The sequence below is a fragment of the Rousettus aegyptiacus genome, unplaced genomic scaffold (genome assembly GCF_014176215.1).
Source record: "Rousettus aegyptiacus isolate mRouAeg1 unplaced genomic scaffold, mRouAeg1.p scaffold_m13_p_4, whole genome shotgun sequence".
NCBI lineage: Eukaryota > Metazoa > Chordata > Mammalia > Chiroptera > Pteropodidae > Rousettus > Rousettus aegyptiacus.
In genome coordinates, this window is record NW_023416307.1 from 2,075,274 (window position 1) to 2,092,915 (window position 17,642).

A 17,642-nucleotide genomic window follows, 5' to 3' on the forward strand; every position below is an offset into this window, starting at 1 on the left:
ATTAGTTGACTTTTGACTGCTCTCTTTCGTTTATGTAGTTCATTAAGTTTTAGTATCAGCTTATGGGTTGTTGTACAGTGGGTGACAATCTATTGCTGTTACTATTTTATTGCTCATATTATCTTTAGATTTGACTATGAGTTTTGTGACTTTCCTCAAGTCCCCTGGGCACCTCCTTACTTTCTGGCATAAGATGTTCCAGCCTCAGTCTCATCTTGTTCTTTGCCTATTTTAGCCAAGTGTAGAGTTTTGTGGTGTTATTGTTTTTTGTGTTTGTATTCGTTTTTAGCAGGGCATTGTTTCTCCTGAGGATACTATTAAGCAAAGAAAAAAAAAAATGCTTCTACAGGCCTACTTTGGAGATATTGCAGATTTGGTTCTAGGCCACCACATTAAAGTAAATATTGCAGTAAAGTGAGTTACATGAATTTTTTGATTTCCCAATGCATATAAAATTTATATTTATACTATACTGTGGTCTATTAAGTGTGTAGTAGCATTATACCTAAAGAAATGTACATTGTTCAAAGAGCTCACATATTAATTGTTCATTGAGTTGTAATTTTTTTGGTGGTAGAGGGTCTCGCCTCATTGATGACTAATCAGGGTTGTGGTTTGCTTGAAGGTTGGAGTGGTTGTGGCACTTTCTTAAAATAAGACAATAGTGAAGTTTGTCGCATTGATTGACTTTTTTGCACAAACAATCTCTTTGTAGCCTGAGATGCCATTTGATAGCATTTTATCCACAGTTGAACTTCTTTCAGTGTAGAAGTCAGTCTTCTCAAACCTGCCACTGCTTTATCAACTAAGTTTATGTAATATTTTAAATCCTCTTTGCCATTTCAGCATTCTTCACAGCGTCTTTACCAGGAGTAGATTCCATTTCTTTGCTCATCCACAAGAAGCAACTGCTCATCCGTTCAAGTTTTATTATGAGATTGCAGCAATTCCGTCACATGTTCAGGCTCCCGCTCTCTCTTTTAATAGCCTGGTGGTTTCCTCTTTATTGATATGCCTCTCGCCTCCTAATTATAGTTCTGTCGCTATTTCTACCACATCTGCAGTTTTCTGCGGCCTTGAATTTCTCAGAATAATCCATAAGAGTTGGAATCAACTTTTTCTAAACTCCTCTTAATGTTGATATTTTGGCCTCTTCCTGTGATTCTCAAATGTTTGTAATGGCATCTGGAATGGTGAATCCTTTCTAGAAGGTTTTCAATTTATTTTGCTCCGATCCATCAGAGGAATCACTGTTTATAGTAGCCACAGCCTTAAGAAATGCATTTCTTAAATAGTAAGACTTGAAAAGTTGAATTAACTCCTTGACCGATGGGCTGCAGAATGGATGTTGTGTTAGCAGGCATAAACGTGAATCTTGTTTTCTGTCCATCTCCATCAGAGCTCTTGAGTGACCAGGTGCTTGGCAGTGAGCAGTAATATTTTGAAAGGAATCTTCTGAGCAGTAGCTCTCAACATTGGCTTAATATATTCAGTAAATCATAATGTAAACAGATGTGCTGTCAGCCAGGCTTTGCTGTTCCATTTACAGAGCTCAGGTGGAGGCAACTCAGCTTAATTGCTAAGGGCCCTGGGGCTTTGGGAGTGGTAAAGTAAGCGCTGGCTTCAACTTAAAGTCACAGCTGCTTTAGTCCCTAAGAAGAGAGTCGACCTGTCCTTTGAAGCCAGGCACTGACCTCTCTAGCTCTGAAGGTCCGAGATGGCATTGTCTGCCAGTACAAGGCTGTTTTGTCCTTACCGAAAATCTGCGGTTTAGCGCAGCCACCTTCGTTAATTATCTTAGCCGGATCTTCTGGGTAACTTGCTGCTTCACCGGGCACTTTAATGTTATGGAGCCGGCTTCTCTCCTTCAACCTCATGAACCAACCCCAGCCAGCTTCATACTTTTCTTCTGCAGTTTCGTAACCTGTCTCAGCGTCATAGAAATGAAGAGAGTTAGGGCCCTGCTCTGGATTGGGCTGTGGCCTAAGGGAATGTTGTGGCCGGTCTGATCTTCTCCCCAGACCGCTCCATGCCAGCAGGAAGGCGGTTTCACTTTCTTATCGTTCGTGTGTTCACTGGAGGAGCTCTTTAATTCCCTTCAAGAAGTTTTCTTTGCATTTACAACTTGGCTGTTTAGCACAGAGGCTTAGTTTTCAGCTTGTCTCGATTTTCAGCGTGCCTTCCTCATTGAGCTGAATCATTTTCAGCTTTTGATTTAAAGTGAGAGACATGGATTATGTTGTAGGGTTATTAACTGGCCTAGTTTCAGTATCGCCGTGCCGGAGTAGGGAGAGCTGAGGAGAGGGAGAGATGGGGGAAACAGCTGGTCAGTGGAGCAGTCAGAACACACAACATTTATCAGTTAAGCTCCCTGTCTTATATGAGTGTGGTTTGTAGTGCCCGAAAACAATTAAAATAGTAACATCAGAGATCACCGTTCACAGATCAGTATAACAAATATTATAATAATGAAAAAGTTTGAAATATTTCAAGAATTACCAACATATGACACAGATAGGAAGTGAGCAAATGCTGTTAAAAAATAAATGGCTACAGTAGACTTGCTCCATGCAGAGTTGCCACAGACCTTCAATTTGTAAAAAACACAGTATCTGTGAAACTCAAAAAAGCAAAGCAGAGTAAAGTGAGGAATATGCCTGTATTTTGTTTAGATGAGGATTGATTTACTGAAGCTAAATCACCAGTTTATATATAAAGTTTTTAAGCTTAAGGTAAATTACTGTTCACTGTTTTAAATGTTTTTTATTAGTTTGATTGAAGTGTACTTTACATACAACAGAATTCATGATTTTTAAGTGTGTTATTCAAATGAGTTTTTACAGCTGTTAAATAGTCATGTGACAACCACCACAGTCAAGACATTGAACATTTTCAGGGCGCTGAAAAGTTCTCTTGGGCCTATTTGGAGTCAGTCTTCTCTTTTCTCCTGGGCTTTGTAATGTTTGTTCCATTTTGTCACTTTAATTTTGTCTTTTCGAGGAATTTTGTACAAATGGAATTGTACAACATGTGGTCTTTGTATCTGGCTTCCTTCACTTAGAGTGGTGCTTTTGAGATTCATTCCTGTTATTGCATGTATCAGTTGCTGGTTCCTGTTTGTTGATCGGTAATGCCCCATTGTATGGACGTATCATCATTTATTTATCATTCACTAACAGTTAAAGGACTTTGTTCCTTTTGCGGGCTATTGTAAGGAATCTGAAATATCCAAGTATCATGTGGGTTTGTTTTATTTATCCTTTTGGTTCTATCAGTATTTTAACGTTCTGTTACTAGGTGCATACACATTTCAGATTGCCTTCTTTTTGAATCAATGTTTTCATCGTTATGAGATGACCTTCTTTATCCTTGGTAGTATTTCTTGTTTTAAAGACTTTTAGTTTGTTTTATGTTAATAGAACCAATCTAACTCTTTTGGATTAGTGTTGTCCTGGTATATTTTTTCAGTTCGTTCCTTCGAACCAATCTGTGTGTCTCTTTTAAAACAGATTTCTTGTAGGCAGCAATCCAGTCCACAACCTGTGTTTTAATTGGAATATGTAGACCATTAACATTTACTATAATTATTAGTAGGGTTAGGCTTAAATCTTTACCAAAGTACGGGTTGTTTTCTCTTTATACCTTATGTTCTTCGTGTATTTCCTCCTTTTTTCTGCCTTTGATTTTTTAGAGTTTTCTGTTATCTCTACCAGTGTCTCATCAGCACTGCCTGTTTTATTTATTTTTAATGGTTGCTTTGGCCAAGAGTTGTCAGTGTGTGGTTTGTAGACCCATAGTTTTATCCGTGACCTTTTATGGGGTCTTCGAGGTTACAACTATCTTTATAATAATATCGGAATATTATTTGCCTTTTTTAGTGTTGACATCTGCAGTGATGGTACAGAAGCAGTGGTGGGTAAACTTTTGGCACCTTAGCACCAGTCGAGGCTGAGACGCCAAACTACTAGCAGTCACTGTATTCTTCACTGCTTTGGACACACATTTTAAAGTATTCTGAATGTTAAAAATTGAAAGTGTGCAGAAAGCAATCCTGCTGTGTACTCTGAAGGTTCTCTCTCTGGCTGGCAGGAACATGAACTATTTCCAGCCCCGAGAGAGCTCTGGGTTTTTTGGCACACTACTCGTTCATGTTTCTTCCCCAGCGTGAAGTTTTCCTAAATGTGTGCATGTAGCATTAGTTACGCAAAGAGTTCATTGGACCTCGCTGTACATCTCTGAGCTCTGTGCAACTCACTCCGCTCTGGTATTTAGCCCTGCGTGTTTTGTTGCCCCTGCTGCCAAACTCTGACCATCGTCCCCTCCACTCGGTGAGATTTCCGGATGCTTCTTGGATTCCCTTTTCTTGCGTTGCAGTCCGCAAACTGCCTCTGAGCTTTCGCCTGGAGCCATCAAAAGGCTGGATTCCGTTACTTGCCCTCTCTCAGGGATCACAGTCCTGTGCTTCCTGTTGTCCAATGTCTGAGAGCCCTTGATTCCTGTATGATTTTTCCAGTGTCGTTGTAGTTTATAGTGCGAGGGCAGTTCCTATTGCGCAGGAGCCTTTATAATGGAACCCACCTTTAATATTTGAATTGTAACTGTATCATGCCAAATAAAACCAGTTATCATTTTGATGATATTTGCCAAGTTATATTGAAATGTTCTGTGCTGTGAAAGAAAAGGTGTGTAGATTTAGGGTTTTGCGGGGGAAGGAGAGAGGGTTAGAAGTGCCCTTTTCTACTATTTTCCCTTTGGTTTCAAGTATGTTCATAGGAATTTTATGATATACTCAGTTTATTTAGAATCTTTTTATTGTTTTAGATTAGGGCTCCATTTCTTGCCTACTTAGCTCATTTTTTGAGAGTTGATCAAAAAATTTAAATGCTATTAAGAGAGTTGCTCTAATGACAGTTAGACATTGATTTTGTTAAGTTCTTCATTGATTTCCATAGTAAAATGAAACTAGAAGGGACTCTAACTCAGGTAGTAGAATGGAAGTTTTTCTCCCCTGATGTAGTGTATGACATTTTTTAGTTTCTGGATCTGTTACTGTGGAAGCAGGTTAAGTCTTTGCATTCCTTTTGCTTAATACCCTACTAATTTCAGTTTGTTAGGATTCCGCTGGACCTATTAAATATCTCTGAAAACGTGGTATTTGAAAACTAAAGAAGCTAAAGCACTGAAGAAAGTTTGAAATTGTACTCGAAGTAAGAAATATTGGTACTGGGGATGCTGAAAGCATGCGAGAGAGCAGTGGAAGCTTAGCGAGGGAGCAGGTGTGGCTGCCTCCCCCAGTTGCACGTGCTCGTGGGACTCATGGGGTGGGGTGAGGGGCACTAGGGTTGTGGTCTGTTGGAGGCCAAAAAGGGTATTATTCTCTATCTTTTTTTTTTTTAAGACAGAGAAGAAATATCTCTCCTTTTGTCTTCATTGGAAATCATACATTGTTGGCTCAGTTCTAGTGAGAGACCTTGGGCAGTAAGATTTTGATGAAATCTGTCTTGCGTGAGCGTGAGAAAGCAGCAGGCGGCTCTCACTGAGATGTGTTGTCCGCGTGCTGCTTGCGGATACTTGAGGGGCTCCGCCGAGGTGTCTGGGGTGCTTACTGCCCTTAGGGAAAGGTCTCGTTTTCCTTCGTGGGTTTCAAATCTTTTCTCTGACCTAGTTTGAGTGTATTAGGGTATCTTTAATTGATGATTTTTAAAAAAACAAATTCTGACAATTAATTGCTAATGTAATATTAATTGTGGTCTACTGAAAGTCTTTTTTTCCTGTTTATAGAGATTACGGTTTTATATTCATTGGATTTGCAGGTGATGGAGAGGTAATCGAACAAATTATAAGCCTACAAACTAATGATAATGGGGAGCGAAGCCCAGAGTCCAGCGTTCTTGATGGAATGATAAGACAGTTGCAGCAGCAGCAAGATCAGAGAATGGGGGCAGGTCAGGATCCTGTTTCAAGTGGACTTCCAAACGGAGAGGAAACGCCACGACGAGGTAATAAATAGATGAGAGAGATTTTGCCTTAATATGGCTGAATCGAAATTGAAGAGTAAATCACCCTGTAAATCATGCAAATATCTAACTACTGTGCCGCACACCTGGAACTCATATAAAGTAATATTAAAAAACCAAAGTCTTAAAAATGTAAAAATAAATCGTAGAGTAAGTGAGGTCATCAAAAATTGTAAGCGGTGTATTTGTATAATTTAACAGTCTGGAGGTAGCTTTATTAGACGTAAGTTGTACTAACATGCATATTTGATTTTCAAGTACTACGAAAGACATTGAAACCTTTTTTGCTCTAAAATAGGGTATTTATATTAAAAAATGAGATAAAGAATATAGTGTTTACCTTGAATTTGTAAGTTCTAAAAAACTGAATTAGGTAGAGCACTAATGTTTCTTACTGAGAATGAGAAGGCTTGGAGTGAATTTTCAGGGTGAAGTACTTGATATTGGAATGCAGTAGTAATCATATTAGTAGTGGAAATAATCTTGAGACTGGTAGTTGTTATGCAAATGAAATTCACTCTGGGGAAAAGTAAATGCCTATGGGAGATTAGAAAAGCTTCCAGAAGTCTGAAATGTCACAAAATTCCAGCAGTGCCACCAAGTAATCCCGTCTTATCACACCTTCACAGGGCACTCCGCCATGAATTTCAATACCTCTTTCTGCCAAATGTTTCTGCTTGTCTGTTGGAGAATTTGCCTTCTTATGTAGACTCTTAATTTTTATTTTGTAATGGCAGAATAATTTATTTCACAGAAATCTTCTTTGAACAAATTAATTTACAACCAATAAAAGTATACTTTTGTTTATAGAAAAAAACTTTAAAATAGTTTTGCCAAGTTTGCTTTATTCCCTGTCTTGGTATCACTCGCGCTGTCCTCTGGACAGTGTCTTCTGCTCAGTCTGCCCTGTCATTCTTGATCTTTTTCTCATCTGATCTGCCACGGAACTGGTCTTTAGATTTTTATTTGCAGTGACTGTTATACCTAGAAGTCCTGGTGATTCTCTTTAAAATCTGACTTTAAATGTAGTGCTGTGCTTTAAGTTTTACTTCTTTTATGTTTCTAATTGTTTTGGATTCTAGGGTCACAGAATTGGCCCTGTCAATCCTTTGTTTATGATGTACTATTATTGGTTCACACATTTGTTCTTTTGTTTTAAAATCATGGTAACTTATATCTATTTATGTGGTCCTCCTCTGTTTCCCTCTCCCAAGAAAACGGTTATTCCGAATCTAACGCTGACCCTTTCTTTGCCTTTTTAAAATGTTAGAAACTATATTCTTATGTTTATTACTAAAAGCATTTTTTTAAATCTTTATAAAAAGCTTGTTAGGCTGTATATATTCATTTGAGACTTAATTTTTTCACATTATATATTTTTAAGATTGCTCCATTGTTGCATCAGATTAATTTCGACTATAGTGTGTTTTATTCTGCTGTGTGAATATATCTGATTTTATTCTCTCAATGGGATTTTGGGTAGTTTTGAGGTTTTGCTATTCAGGAACAGAAATGATACTAACAGTCTTGTTTAGGTCTCATATACATTTGAAAGAATTTCTCTTGAATATTAATTTAAGAATGAAATTGCTGGGTATAGATAGATTATGCCAAACTAATGTGTACGTTATAAATGTATCTATTATGTGTGTATTATGCATTATGTACTGTAGTTCTATATATCTACATATTACCCAGTGGTTATACAGTTCATACTCTCACTTAGCAGCACATAAAGAGTGCTGTTCATTCACTTCTCTTGATTTTTGCTATTCAAACAGGTGTCAGATGATAATACAATCTTAATTAGAAATTTTAAAAAACCACTAATGCAGTTGAATGCATGTTTTTTGGTCATGTTTCCTTTTTTTCATTCTCAGGTATTTATTTTATAGCGTATATCACATTTCTTACTATCTGAAGTTTTTCAGGTATTCTAATTCCATGTCGTTATGTATCCATATCGTCGTATCTCATTATGCGATTTTGAATTATGACCTTATCCTTGGGAGGAGAGTATCAGTGGAAATGGCGTGCAGCCAAAGTTGAGAGCCTTTCCTTCCAGAGTGGTTTTTATAAAAGATTTCGTAAGGTACCCAAGGTTGTCACCTTTTTTCAGTAAAATATTTTGTTTAATCTATGATCATGAGAAGTTGTATAAAACATTAAATAATCATCTGACAAATTGCCTTTACTGAAAAGGACAGAATGGCATAAAAATCAGGCTAAGCCAAAGAGGTAGCCTCTGCATCTTGGTGGAAGATGGCATTGCCACATGCAGGTCCTGCAAGGACCAGTTTGCACTTTAATTGCCGTCTTCATAGTTTTTGGACCACATGAGTAATATAAATTTGAACCTCTAACTGGGGTGAATACACAGGCTCATATTTCTGAATTTCCCTGTGGCAGTCCCCGTCACCCCCACTCTCCTCCTTGTCTGCATTCAGGCAGAGATTGACAGATTTCCTAGTTATCTCCTCATGCCAGTAGGCGGATTAGAATTTTGTTTAGGGTATAACATTACAAGGATTCTGGTTTTCGGGGGCAGCATAGGGTGGAGTGGGGGTTCTGCTTCTTATTTACAGCCACGCACCTGACTCGGCCCCAAGGCTTTTTCTCCTTTTCCATGTGGGCTTTGAAACCCAAGCCCTTGGGCTGCTGGGGTGCACAGCTCTGTCTGCTTCAGCTCATCACCTCTAACTTTGTGTCCTCTTTGTTTCCAGCCCACGGTGATCTCCAGGTTCCCTGATCCATTTAAGAGAGTATTTGTTGTCTTTTACAGGGCATTTTCGGGAGTCTGTGGAGGAAGTTAGCTGCTAGGACACAAAGACAGTGATCTTCCTGTCTTCTCTGATACTTGGATCTGTGTAGCGTGTTAGACAAATACTTCCTGTTAAAAAATTTCCTGTTATAAAAATTTTGTTTCCCTTGTGGAATCCAGTTTCTTTTATTTTGCTTGGTTGCTTTTCCTTGGCCTGGCTGAGCTTTAAAGGTCTTTAAAGCTGAAAACAGATTTACTAAAAAAATTTTTGGTGAAGTTATGCTGTCTGTGGAATAGGACAATAATCAAAACTAATAAGAGGAATTAAGGCTTTTTCTCTTAAAGTTATACTGTAACACACTTCCAGTGTTTTATTTTGAAAAAAATCAGTCGTGTAATAAAGTTTCAGGAATAATATGGACACCCATGTATTCTTTACATAGGTTACCGTTTTGCTACCTTTCCTCTATCCCTTTTTGTGTACATGCGTAGCGTATGTCTGTATCTCCGATGCGTTTTCTAAGCCATTGTAGAGTAAATTGGAGACATTGTGATACTGTCCTTTAATGCTTCTTCCTGGGTCTTCCAAGGCAGGGACATTCTTTTATACAATCATGATGCAGTGACCATAGTAAACAAACTTCATGTTGACCCCCGTGCTAGCTAATGTGCAGCCCTAATTTCCTCAGTAGTCCAAACACGGTCCTTCACGGCTTTTTAAATTTTTTTTTTATTTTAGTATTTAATCGAGCCTTGCTTGTTGCATTTAATTATTATGCCTTTTAATCCATTTTTAGAGAGTTTAGGCCTGTTTCACAGGATTTCCCTTAACATGAATTATGCGATTGTCTCACGACCGGACTCAGGCGGGACATCCCGGGCAGGCAGGCTGCCGTGGGGCTGTGCTGCGCCGAGCGCGGGCCGCGGACACGCGCGCTCTCATGCTTCTCGCTGCCTTCCCTTCACAGTGTGTCTGGAAATCCTTCCATATCCATTCGCAGAGCTCTTCGTCCTTCACAGCTTCATAGCGCTCCACTGTGTGGAATGACCAGTCTTTGAAACTTTTTATGGCCATTTAAGTTATTTCTCAAACTCGCCATTACAGGTGATGTGATAAAACCCTGTGCATATGTTTTCTTCCGATTTTTGGAGAATTGATGCTATGACTTGGGCAGTTAAATTTAGGATTATTTTTAGATCTCAAATCAAAAAATTATTTCTTAAATGTCAATATATTTTAACATAGATGTTTAAGGCCAGTTTTAGTAGGTGAAGTATAGTGTGTTGTGCAATGCAAATTTGTTCATTTGATTGGTAAGTGGAATATGTACCTAGAAGGCAGAAGTTGTGTTTACTCATGTGGATTTTACCCTAGGCAAGAAGAGCTGGCATAGCTCGAGTGCCATTTTACAGCCTGTTGCGGAAAGGATGTAGCCCCCTGTTCCTCTGTCGCATTGGTAGCAGGAGACCCCCCTCCCCCATATGTGTTTTAAGAAAACAAGAGCTTCGCCTGGCACTCCCCCCGGCCCTGAGCCCCATCCTCCCCCCGTCCTCCGTCCCGCAGGCTGGTCTCCATCTTCAGTGACTTCCAGCTTCCACCCGACCTGCTCTGCTCCCTGCTCGCCCAGCTCCAGTTCCGGAGCTGCCAGCATTTCCCCACTTTGCAGTTTTGTGCATTTTTATTCCTAATTCCACTCTCGGCAGCTGCGTGCCTGAGTGGCTTGGGTTATCTCTCGAGGTCACAGTTAATGTTGTCACAGCTTTTCTTATAAAGCTGTCGCAGTTTGAGAGTCTATCTTCAGTGCTACTTTTTCCAAAAAGAGGTGTTCTCTGTGCAGTTTTGAAGGCAAGGTGTTTAGGAATGCAGCTATAACGTTATGATATAAAATATTTGTAACTAAAATATTTCAGAAGGTCTAGTGAAATGGAAATTAAGGTTAATAGTTAAGGTTTGTCCTGAAGTCTACATTTTGATCTCAGTCACATTAAGATTCTTTTTTTCCAGAATCTTTTCAGTAGACCTTTATTTCTGGTTTGTATCTCAGAAGGGATGTATATGCTTATTACGTGTTAAACGCATATTAGATAGAACTTTGTTTTGGAATCATTTCTTGACAATTTTTCCTTAGGTTTTAGAAGACTAAGCTTAGACATCCAGTCTCCTCCAAATATCGGTCTGCGTCGTAGTGGACAAGTTGAAGGGGTTCGTCAGATGCATCAGAATGCCCCCCGTAGTCAGATCGCTACGGAACGGGACCTGCAGGCTTGGAAGCGAAGAGTGGTTGTCCCAGAGGTACCACTAGGCGTATTTAGGTTTGTTTTAGGATATCTATTAATACTGTTTTTATCTGTGAAAATATATCTATATGGTTATTTACATATCTTAATCCATTAGTGGTACAAATAATCATATAAATATATTTCAGTAATGAATTGGAACCTGTTTTAATTGTGGTAAGAAAAATGTCAAAATTCTTTTTTTACTATGGTAAATATTTTATAACCAGTCTTGTTTCATCTGTACCAGTGGTCCCCAACCTTTTTTGGCACCAGGGACAGGTGCTCCTATGAGAATCTAACGCTTAAGGATCTGAGGTGGAGCCAAGGCGGTGATGCTGGTGCTGGGGAGCACCTGCAAATCCAGATGGACCTTTGCTCTGGCCCGCCGCTCACCTGCTGTGTGGCCTGGTTCCTAACAGGCCACAGACTGGTTTCTGTCCATGGCCCGGAGGTTGGGGACCCCTGATCTATACAGATAGCCACTTTTATCTTTTAAGTATTGTTTTGAAAACAGTCCTAGACATAATATCATTTTGTCTATAAAGTATGTCAGTTTGTATTTCTAAAATAGAAGGACAATGCCATTATTATACTTTAAGAAAACAAACAGTTCTTCAGTAGAACCAAAAATGTAGTCAGTGTTTAAGTTTCCAATTGTTTCAAATGTCATAGATGTTTTTACTTCTTTTGTAAGAATTATTCATCATTGGTAATAATTTTGTTAGAAGGCACAGAAAATGTTTTCTTCTTGTGATGCTAGCAGGCATTGATGCTCATTGCTTAGATTCATTAATTCTTTAGGGGTTATAAAACAGTGATATTTCAACTCTATAAAGTCTTCATTATTTTGAATACTTCTGAAGAAGAATTTTACCCAAATCTAATATTTGATTATCCAGTATTAAAATTTGTATATAAAAGACATAGACGTTGGATTATTTTGCTTTATTTGCCTTCAAAATAAAAGATTTATTCCCTGTCATCTTCCAGCAATGTCCCAATTTGTATGTTTGTGGCTTTTACTGTATAAATCATACTGTTGTGATTTAGCTTATTTCTAATGCTCCTTATTTCTATTTAAAGTGTCCTATCTTTGGCCAGGAGAAGTCTCTTCAAGTTTGCTCCTGAGTCCTTTTGAAATGACCATAGTAGCCTTTCATAGTGTTCTTGCCGTTAGGCATGGCCAAATGTTTGTTACTGGTTTATCTTGTAAATTTCTTGAACTAGACCTGGCATTAGTCTTTTCTCCTAAGCAGCTCTGTTTTTTAGTGGGAAATGATATTTCATAATAAAAGTTTGGATAGTAGGGTCTTCCTTGCTACTGAGTTGTAACAGACTGATTTCTGAGTTATTTGAAATGGAGGCCACAAATACTGTTTTTCATTAATATCTAAAATCTTTCAGTGTTCTGTCCTGTGTTTGGACAGAATAATTTTGTTGAAAGTGTTTCCTTCGTGCATTTAGCCAGAAGAATTTTAGTGATTGGTGGAGTAATATAGGATAATACTTATAAATTGTACAGTGAATTTGAGAGTATCTAAAGTACACAATAAAATAGTAAAAAGCAAGATCTGAAATTGGGATGAGAAATACAGAAAATCATCATTATGTATGTAGAATGCTATAATAAAGCCTTAAAATTGTGTCTGAGTTAGTTTGGTCATCAGAACTGAAAGTGTTATTTTGGGATACTTTTTATGTTCAAACCAAGAGAAGCAAACAGGTGTCAGGAGTGAAAGACTTGAAAAATAGTACCTTAAACAAGCATTTGTTCTTTTAACGTGAAAGAAGACTGGAAGCAGTTTAAGGCTGTAATCAGAGTTCTCCAGTTAATCAGGGACACAGGTTTCTTTGTTTCTGATCTCCATCTTGGAGTGTGGCTTTCAGTCTTAAATTAAGGTCTACTCAAAGTCCAAGATAGCTGGTCTTTATATGATAGCCATTGCATTATCTGGAACTGATGGAGGCTGAGATTTAGGCCAGAAGAGGGAAGAGAGGCAGACAACAGAAAGGACATTTTTAGTTGAGGGAAATTCATTTAAGCAGCCTTAATGATCCCACATGACATTTCTTTTCACAACTCATTGACTAGAATGTTGTCATAGGGCTGTACTGAGCTCCAGAGGAGGCTAGCTGGTAGTTTCTATTAAGGGTAATAAAGAGCCTAGATAAAAAATGAGATTCTGTTTCTAAAGAAGAAAGGGAGAATGGATTTTGTGAGTCAGCTAGCTGTCGGCCATGAAATAATTGTCCCAAAGAAGAGCATTGCTCTTTCTGTTGCTACATTCTAAAGTAATACATAAGAGCTTATGAAGGAGGTGCTGAGTGACGTTAATAGTGGTCAGTGGCCTTGACAACATTCCTTATAGTGGGGAGCAGTGGCATGCTCCCCAGCTGTTTGTTAGTGTCAGTTGGTTAGGATCAAGAGAAACAAAAGTTTGTTTTCTACTATAAAAGTAGTACGTATCCATTGTGAAATATTTAGGTAGTAGATAAAATTGTGAGAGTATAAATGACCCCGCCGTGCAGAAGGACGAGCGCATGGTGCAGCTTCCCCGTGGAGGGATTCTTTCGGGGCCTAGGGGTCTAGGCATGTTATGGTTTGTCTTAATCCAATAATAGTAGAAATTCTGTTCATTCTAAAATAATGAATTGCATGTACATTCTGTGATCTTTTATAATATCTTTTGTTAGCTGAGTGATGTTAGTGATTCGTTAGGCATGGAATTGCACACAGTCGAAGGTGGTACTTCTGAAGGCCTAGAGTGTTCCTTTGCTTTATTATTGATTGAAAATGTATTGTGTGTAGTGTTTCATTGTCAAAGGGTAGCATATAGATAGAGGGTAAGAATTTCATTTGGCTGCAAGTGAAAAACCTCATATAGTTTCTTAAATATACATAAAAGTGGTGAAATTGACCATTCGCGAAGGGTCAAGTCTGATTTAAAATTCCCCTGTGGATAGAATAATATTCCACTGTAATCTGAACATGAGCTATAGATGAACCCTGAGAAAAAACTGACTTGCCCTTATAACATTTGTGCTTATAGTCATTTGAGTGTCCAGTGACATCTTTGGAACATGGCTAAGATACCAGTTTTGAAACTTCTCCATTGGGTATTTAAAGTAAACACCCCCCCCCCCACACACACACAAAGCCATGTGTTTTCAGTAATGTTCAAATTGGAAAGAAATGGCATTTAGTCAGTTGAATTTTCTAACTATGAAGAAGGAAAATAATGATAAGTACCTTCCTCATGGTGGGTGTGTACTTTAGATACTCTCAGATTCACTGTACAATTTATAAGTATTATTGCTTTGAAATCAGTCAAAGTAACATTATAATTTTTCTTTTATATCATGTAAGTAAAATGGAAGTGATTAGAAGAACTAGTAACATTGCTATTCTGGTTTTCTACAAATTATAAAACATACAGTTTTAATAGTTTGAAGGAGGACTTTTTTTTTTAGAGAAAGGAATTGCAATCTTGAAAAATTATAGGGACATTTTGAGCAGCTAATTTGAGAGATCCTGTTCGAGTTGTCCTAATAAGGCCAATGAAAATACAAACGAGTGACCGTTTCTGTGTAAAACATGAAAAATAGGACTTCCTAGCTGCTGCTGAGATTTTATTTATATTAAATTTCTAACAAGTACAGCTTGACTTAAGCTTTGTTACAATTTTAAGAATTTTCTATATTTAAAAAGTATATAAGTTTATTCTTAGAATCATAATGACTAATTTTTCCTGTTAGTTTACTTACTCTCAGTTCAGTAACTAATGTTAAGTGGATATTTAAATTTGTAGGAAGTTGGAACACTTCAGAATAGAGAAAGGTGAAGAGGAAAGAAATCTTTATATAATTGGAAGAAAAAGGAAGACTCTCCAGCTCTCACAAAAGGTAATCAAAATTCTATTTTAGGAATAAGAAAATTAGAAATTAAACTGACATTTGTTGTTTTCTTGTAATCAGTGAGAATATTAGTACTATTCACCTGAAGTGGAAAAATATATCTTGCTTAAAGACATTTTTGGGATTTAAAATAGAAGGCTTAAGTTTGTACAGCTGTTAGGAAAGAGTAGGAGTTTGAAAACGTGAGGAAAGTATTCTAATGCCTGAAAGTGCTAACAGATTCCAGAAAAGTATGGTCTAATGACTGTTCAGGTCAAGAACTAGAACATGACCAGCCCCCCAAAAGCATTTTGTGCCTGTTCCCAATTACCAATTCTCCTTTTTCCCACATGTAACTGTCTTACTTCTAAAACTGTTGGTTAGCTTTGTCAGTTTCTGAAGTTTATCCAAATCATGCATTTATTTAAAACAAACAAACAAAACTTAGATGTTAAAATGGTTTGTAACTCTAAACATAAGAAAATCTTATTCCTTGTTTAATATCCCTGCCTGGATTTTCTCGAGTATCTCATGAACAGCATTAACATTGAGTTCATGGACCATGCACAAAATGGGTGTACGATCAGTGAAAATGGTGGTGTGTTTGTAGGATTTTCTCAGAATTGATCGCTCAGTCTTGAAATTCTTGTGAGAGGTTGGCCTGTGCGTGTCTGGCCACCATCAGCTGACTTGTTTAAGCTAGTTGCACAGGGCTCTCGTATGTAATTTGGGGTTTGAGAATTAAATAAAAATACTCTTTATCTTACTATTTAACTTAAAAGTGATCCGACTCATTATTGTATGTTAAATACTGAAAAGAAAAAATGCCTATCTGAATGAATGAATATCTCTGGTCTTAGGATATTTTCTCATGAAAAAATTTTTTAAGTTAAAATTACTAAAATAATTTTAAAGAAGTTAATACATTTTTCCAGTTGCTTTACTTTTTCTAGAATAAATTTAAAAATTAGATTACATTGCTGTTATATATTCACAGCCTTCTAATTTGAACGTGTAATTTGATATATTACAGTCAAATTACATAAAATTGGAGAAATTACGAAGTTAAATGTGAAGAGCTTTAAACATTTCAGTTGAACTTTTATCAAAAATTTTAATTATTCTTAATTTTGTATTGAATAAAAAGGCTTTTTAAAAAAGCTTTATACTTAATTTTTTATGTACAAAACACAGATATACATACGGTATAACTTTAGTAATTGATGCCATGTGTGATATCAAAATGATTGCACTCTTACCTTTGGTGAGGTATGTGTTAAAATATTACTGTGTAGATTTCTCTGTTTCTGCTTGTGTTTTACGTAGTTTAAAGCTGTTATTTGGCATGTACAGATTTAGAATTTCCCTTTTTCTACTGAACCGAACCTTTTATGATGATAAATTTCACCGCTCGATTCTTTGAGTTATTTTGTGTTAATATAGCTGTGCTAGTGCTAGCTTGCTTTTGGCTAGTAGTTTGCATAATCTGTTTCCATCCTGTACTTTCTCTCCCCCTCCTGAGGCTCCGCTTATATGTGTGTTAGACTTTAACTGTTGTGTTTTGTTTCTTAGGCTATTTTCTGAGGTTCTAAATTTCTTTTCTGACTTATATTTCAGTTCATTAGTTCTCTTGAACTGTGTTTAATCTGCTGCTAAACCTGTTGTGCTTTTAATTTTAGTTACTGTATTTTTCATTTTAGAATTTTCATTTGGCTTTTTTTTTAGAGTTCAGTTATCTACCTAAGTTCTCATTTTTAATTTCTTAAAGATTAATTAGCAGCCATAGTTATTTTATAAAAAACCCACATTTGGTAATTTCATTATTTCAGTGTCTTTCTCCCAGAACAGGGGAATTTGTTTCCATTTCCTGTTGATTTTTTTTCCCCTTAGTTTTTACAATGGCACTTTCCTTATTGCCTGTATTTTTGATTGAATGTTAGGTGCTAGAGATGATTTGAAGCCTAGGATGGTTTTTCTCCTCCAGAGAGGATTTAAATATGCTTCTGGTAAGCTGCCAGGGCCACCGTCAAGCCTATATTGCCTTAATCTAAACAAGGATGGCCTTAGTGCCTTGGCATCGCTGTTCATCTTCTGTTTACCTATAGGTCTAGGTTTTAGCCCTTTGAGCGAACAGCCAAAACCTGGGATGTTCTCCTACACAGGGGAGGCCCTGAATTGCAATTTTCATTAGCCTAAACTCATGAGTTTTAGCCTGTCAATTTTTTGGTTACCTGCTAATAAACCTTTTAGTTTCCTCTTCTAGAGTGAAGGAGGTTTCTTTTTTGTTATTTGTCTTTTTTATTATTTATTTTTTTCCAGTCTTGGTCCTGTAATTCTTCATAGCATTGTTAGGTATATAATTTCCTCAAATTGATTTTTTAAAAATATATTTTGGACAGATTTTCTTGTTATTAGTAGTAATTTTGATCCACCATTAATATATGATGTATTTATACATGAAACTCATTAATACATGTTTTTTGCTTTAACAAAAATCAGTGCTGACAAATTAATGAAAGTGTAGTTCATTGTAATATGTTGCAATGATAATATACACCATTGATTATCAAACAAGGCACCAGTGTGCAAATTTATTTGTATATTCAAGGAATATGTGCTTTTATCGAGTGATTCCACATGTGACTTTGGTGTTTGAGGAATATAGCCTGTCCATGCACCTCTCCTCTTTT

At 37.2% G+C, this 17,642-nt stretch overlaps 1 protein-coding gene across 2 annotated transcripts in view; it reads left to right on the plus strand.

Moving 5' to 3' along the window:
• Positions 1-17,642, plus strand: part of BRWD1 (bromodomain and WD repeat domain containing 1) — a 99,929-nt gene that overhangs the window by 31,190 nt on the left and 51,097 nt on the right. For both annotated transcript variants that reach the window (XM_036219882.1, XM_016121721.2), the window contains exons 18-20: positions 5,814-5,999; positions 10,908-11,091; positions 14,868-14,961. In XM_036219882.1, coding sequence (XP_036075775.1) covers positions 5,814-5,999; positions 10,908-11,091; positions 14,868-14,961 — 464 coding nt within the window. The remainder of the gene's footprint in view (positions 1-5,813; positions 6,000-10,907; positions 11,092-14,867; positions 14,962-17,642) is intronic.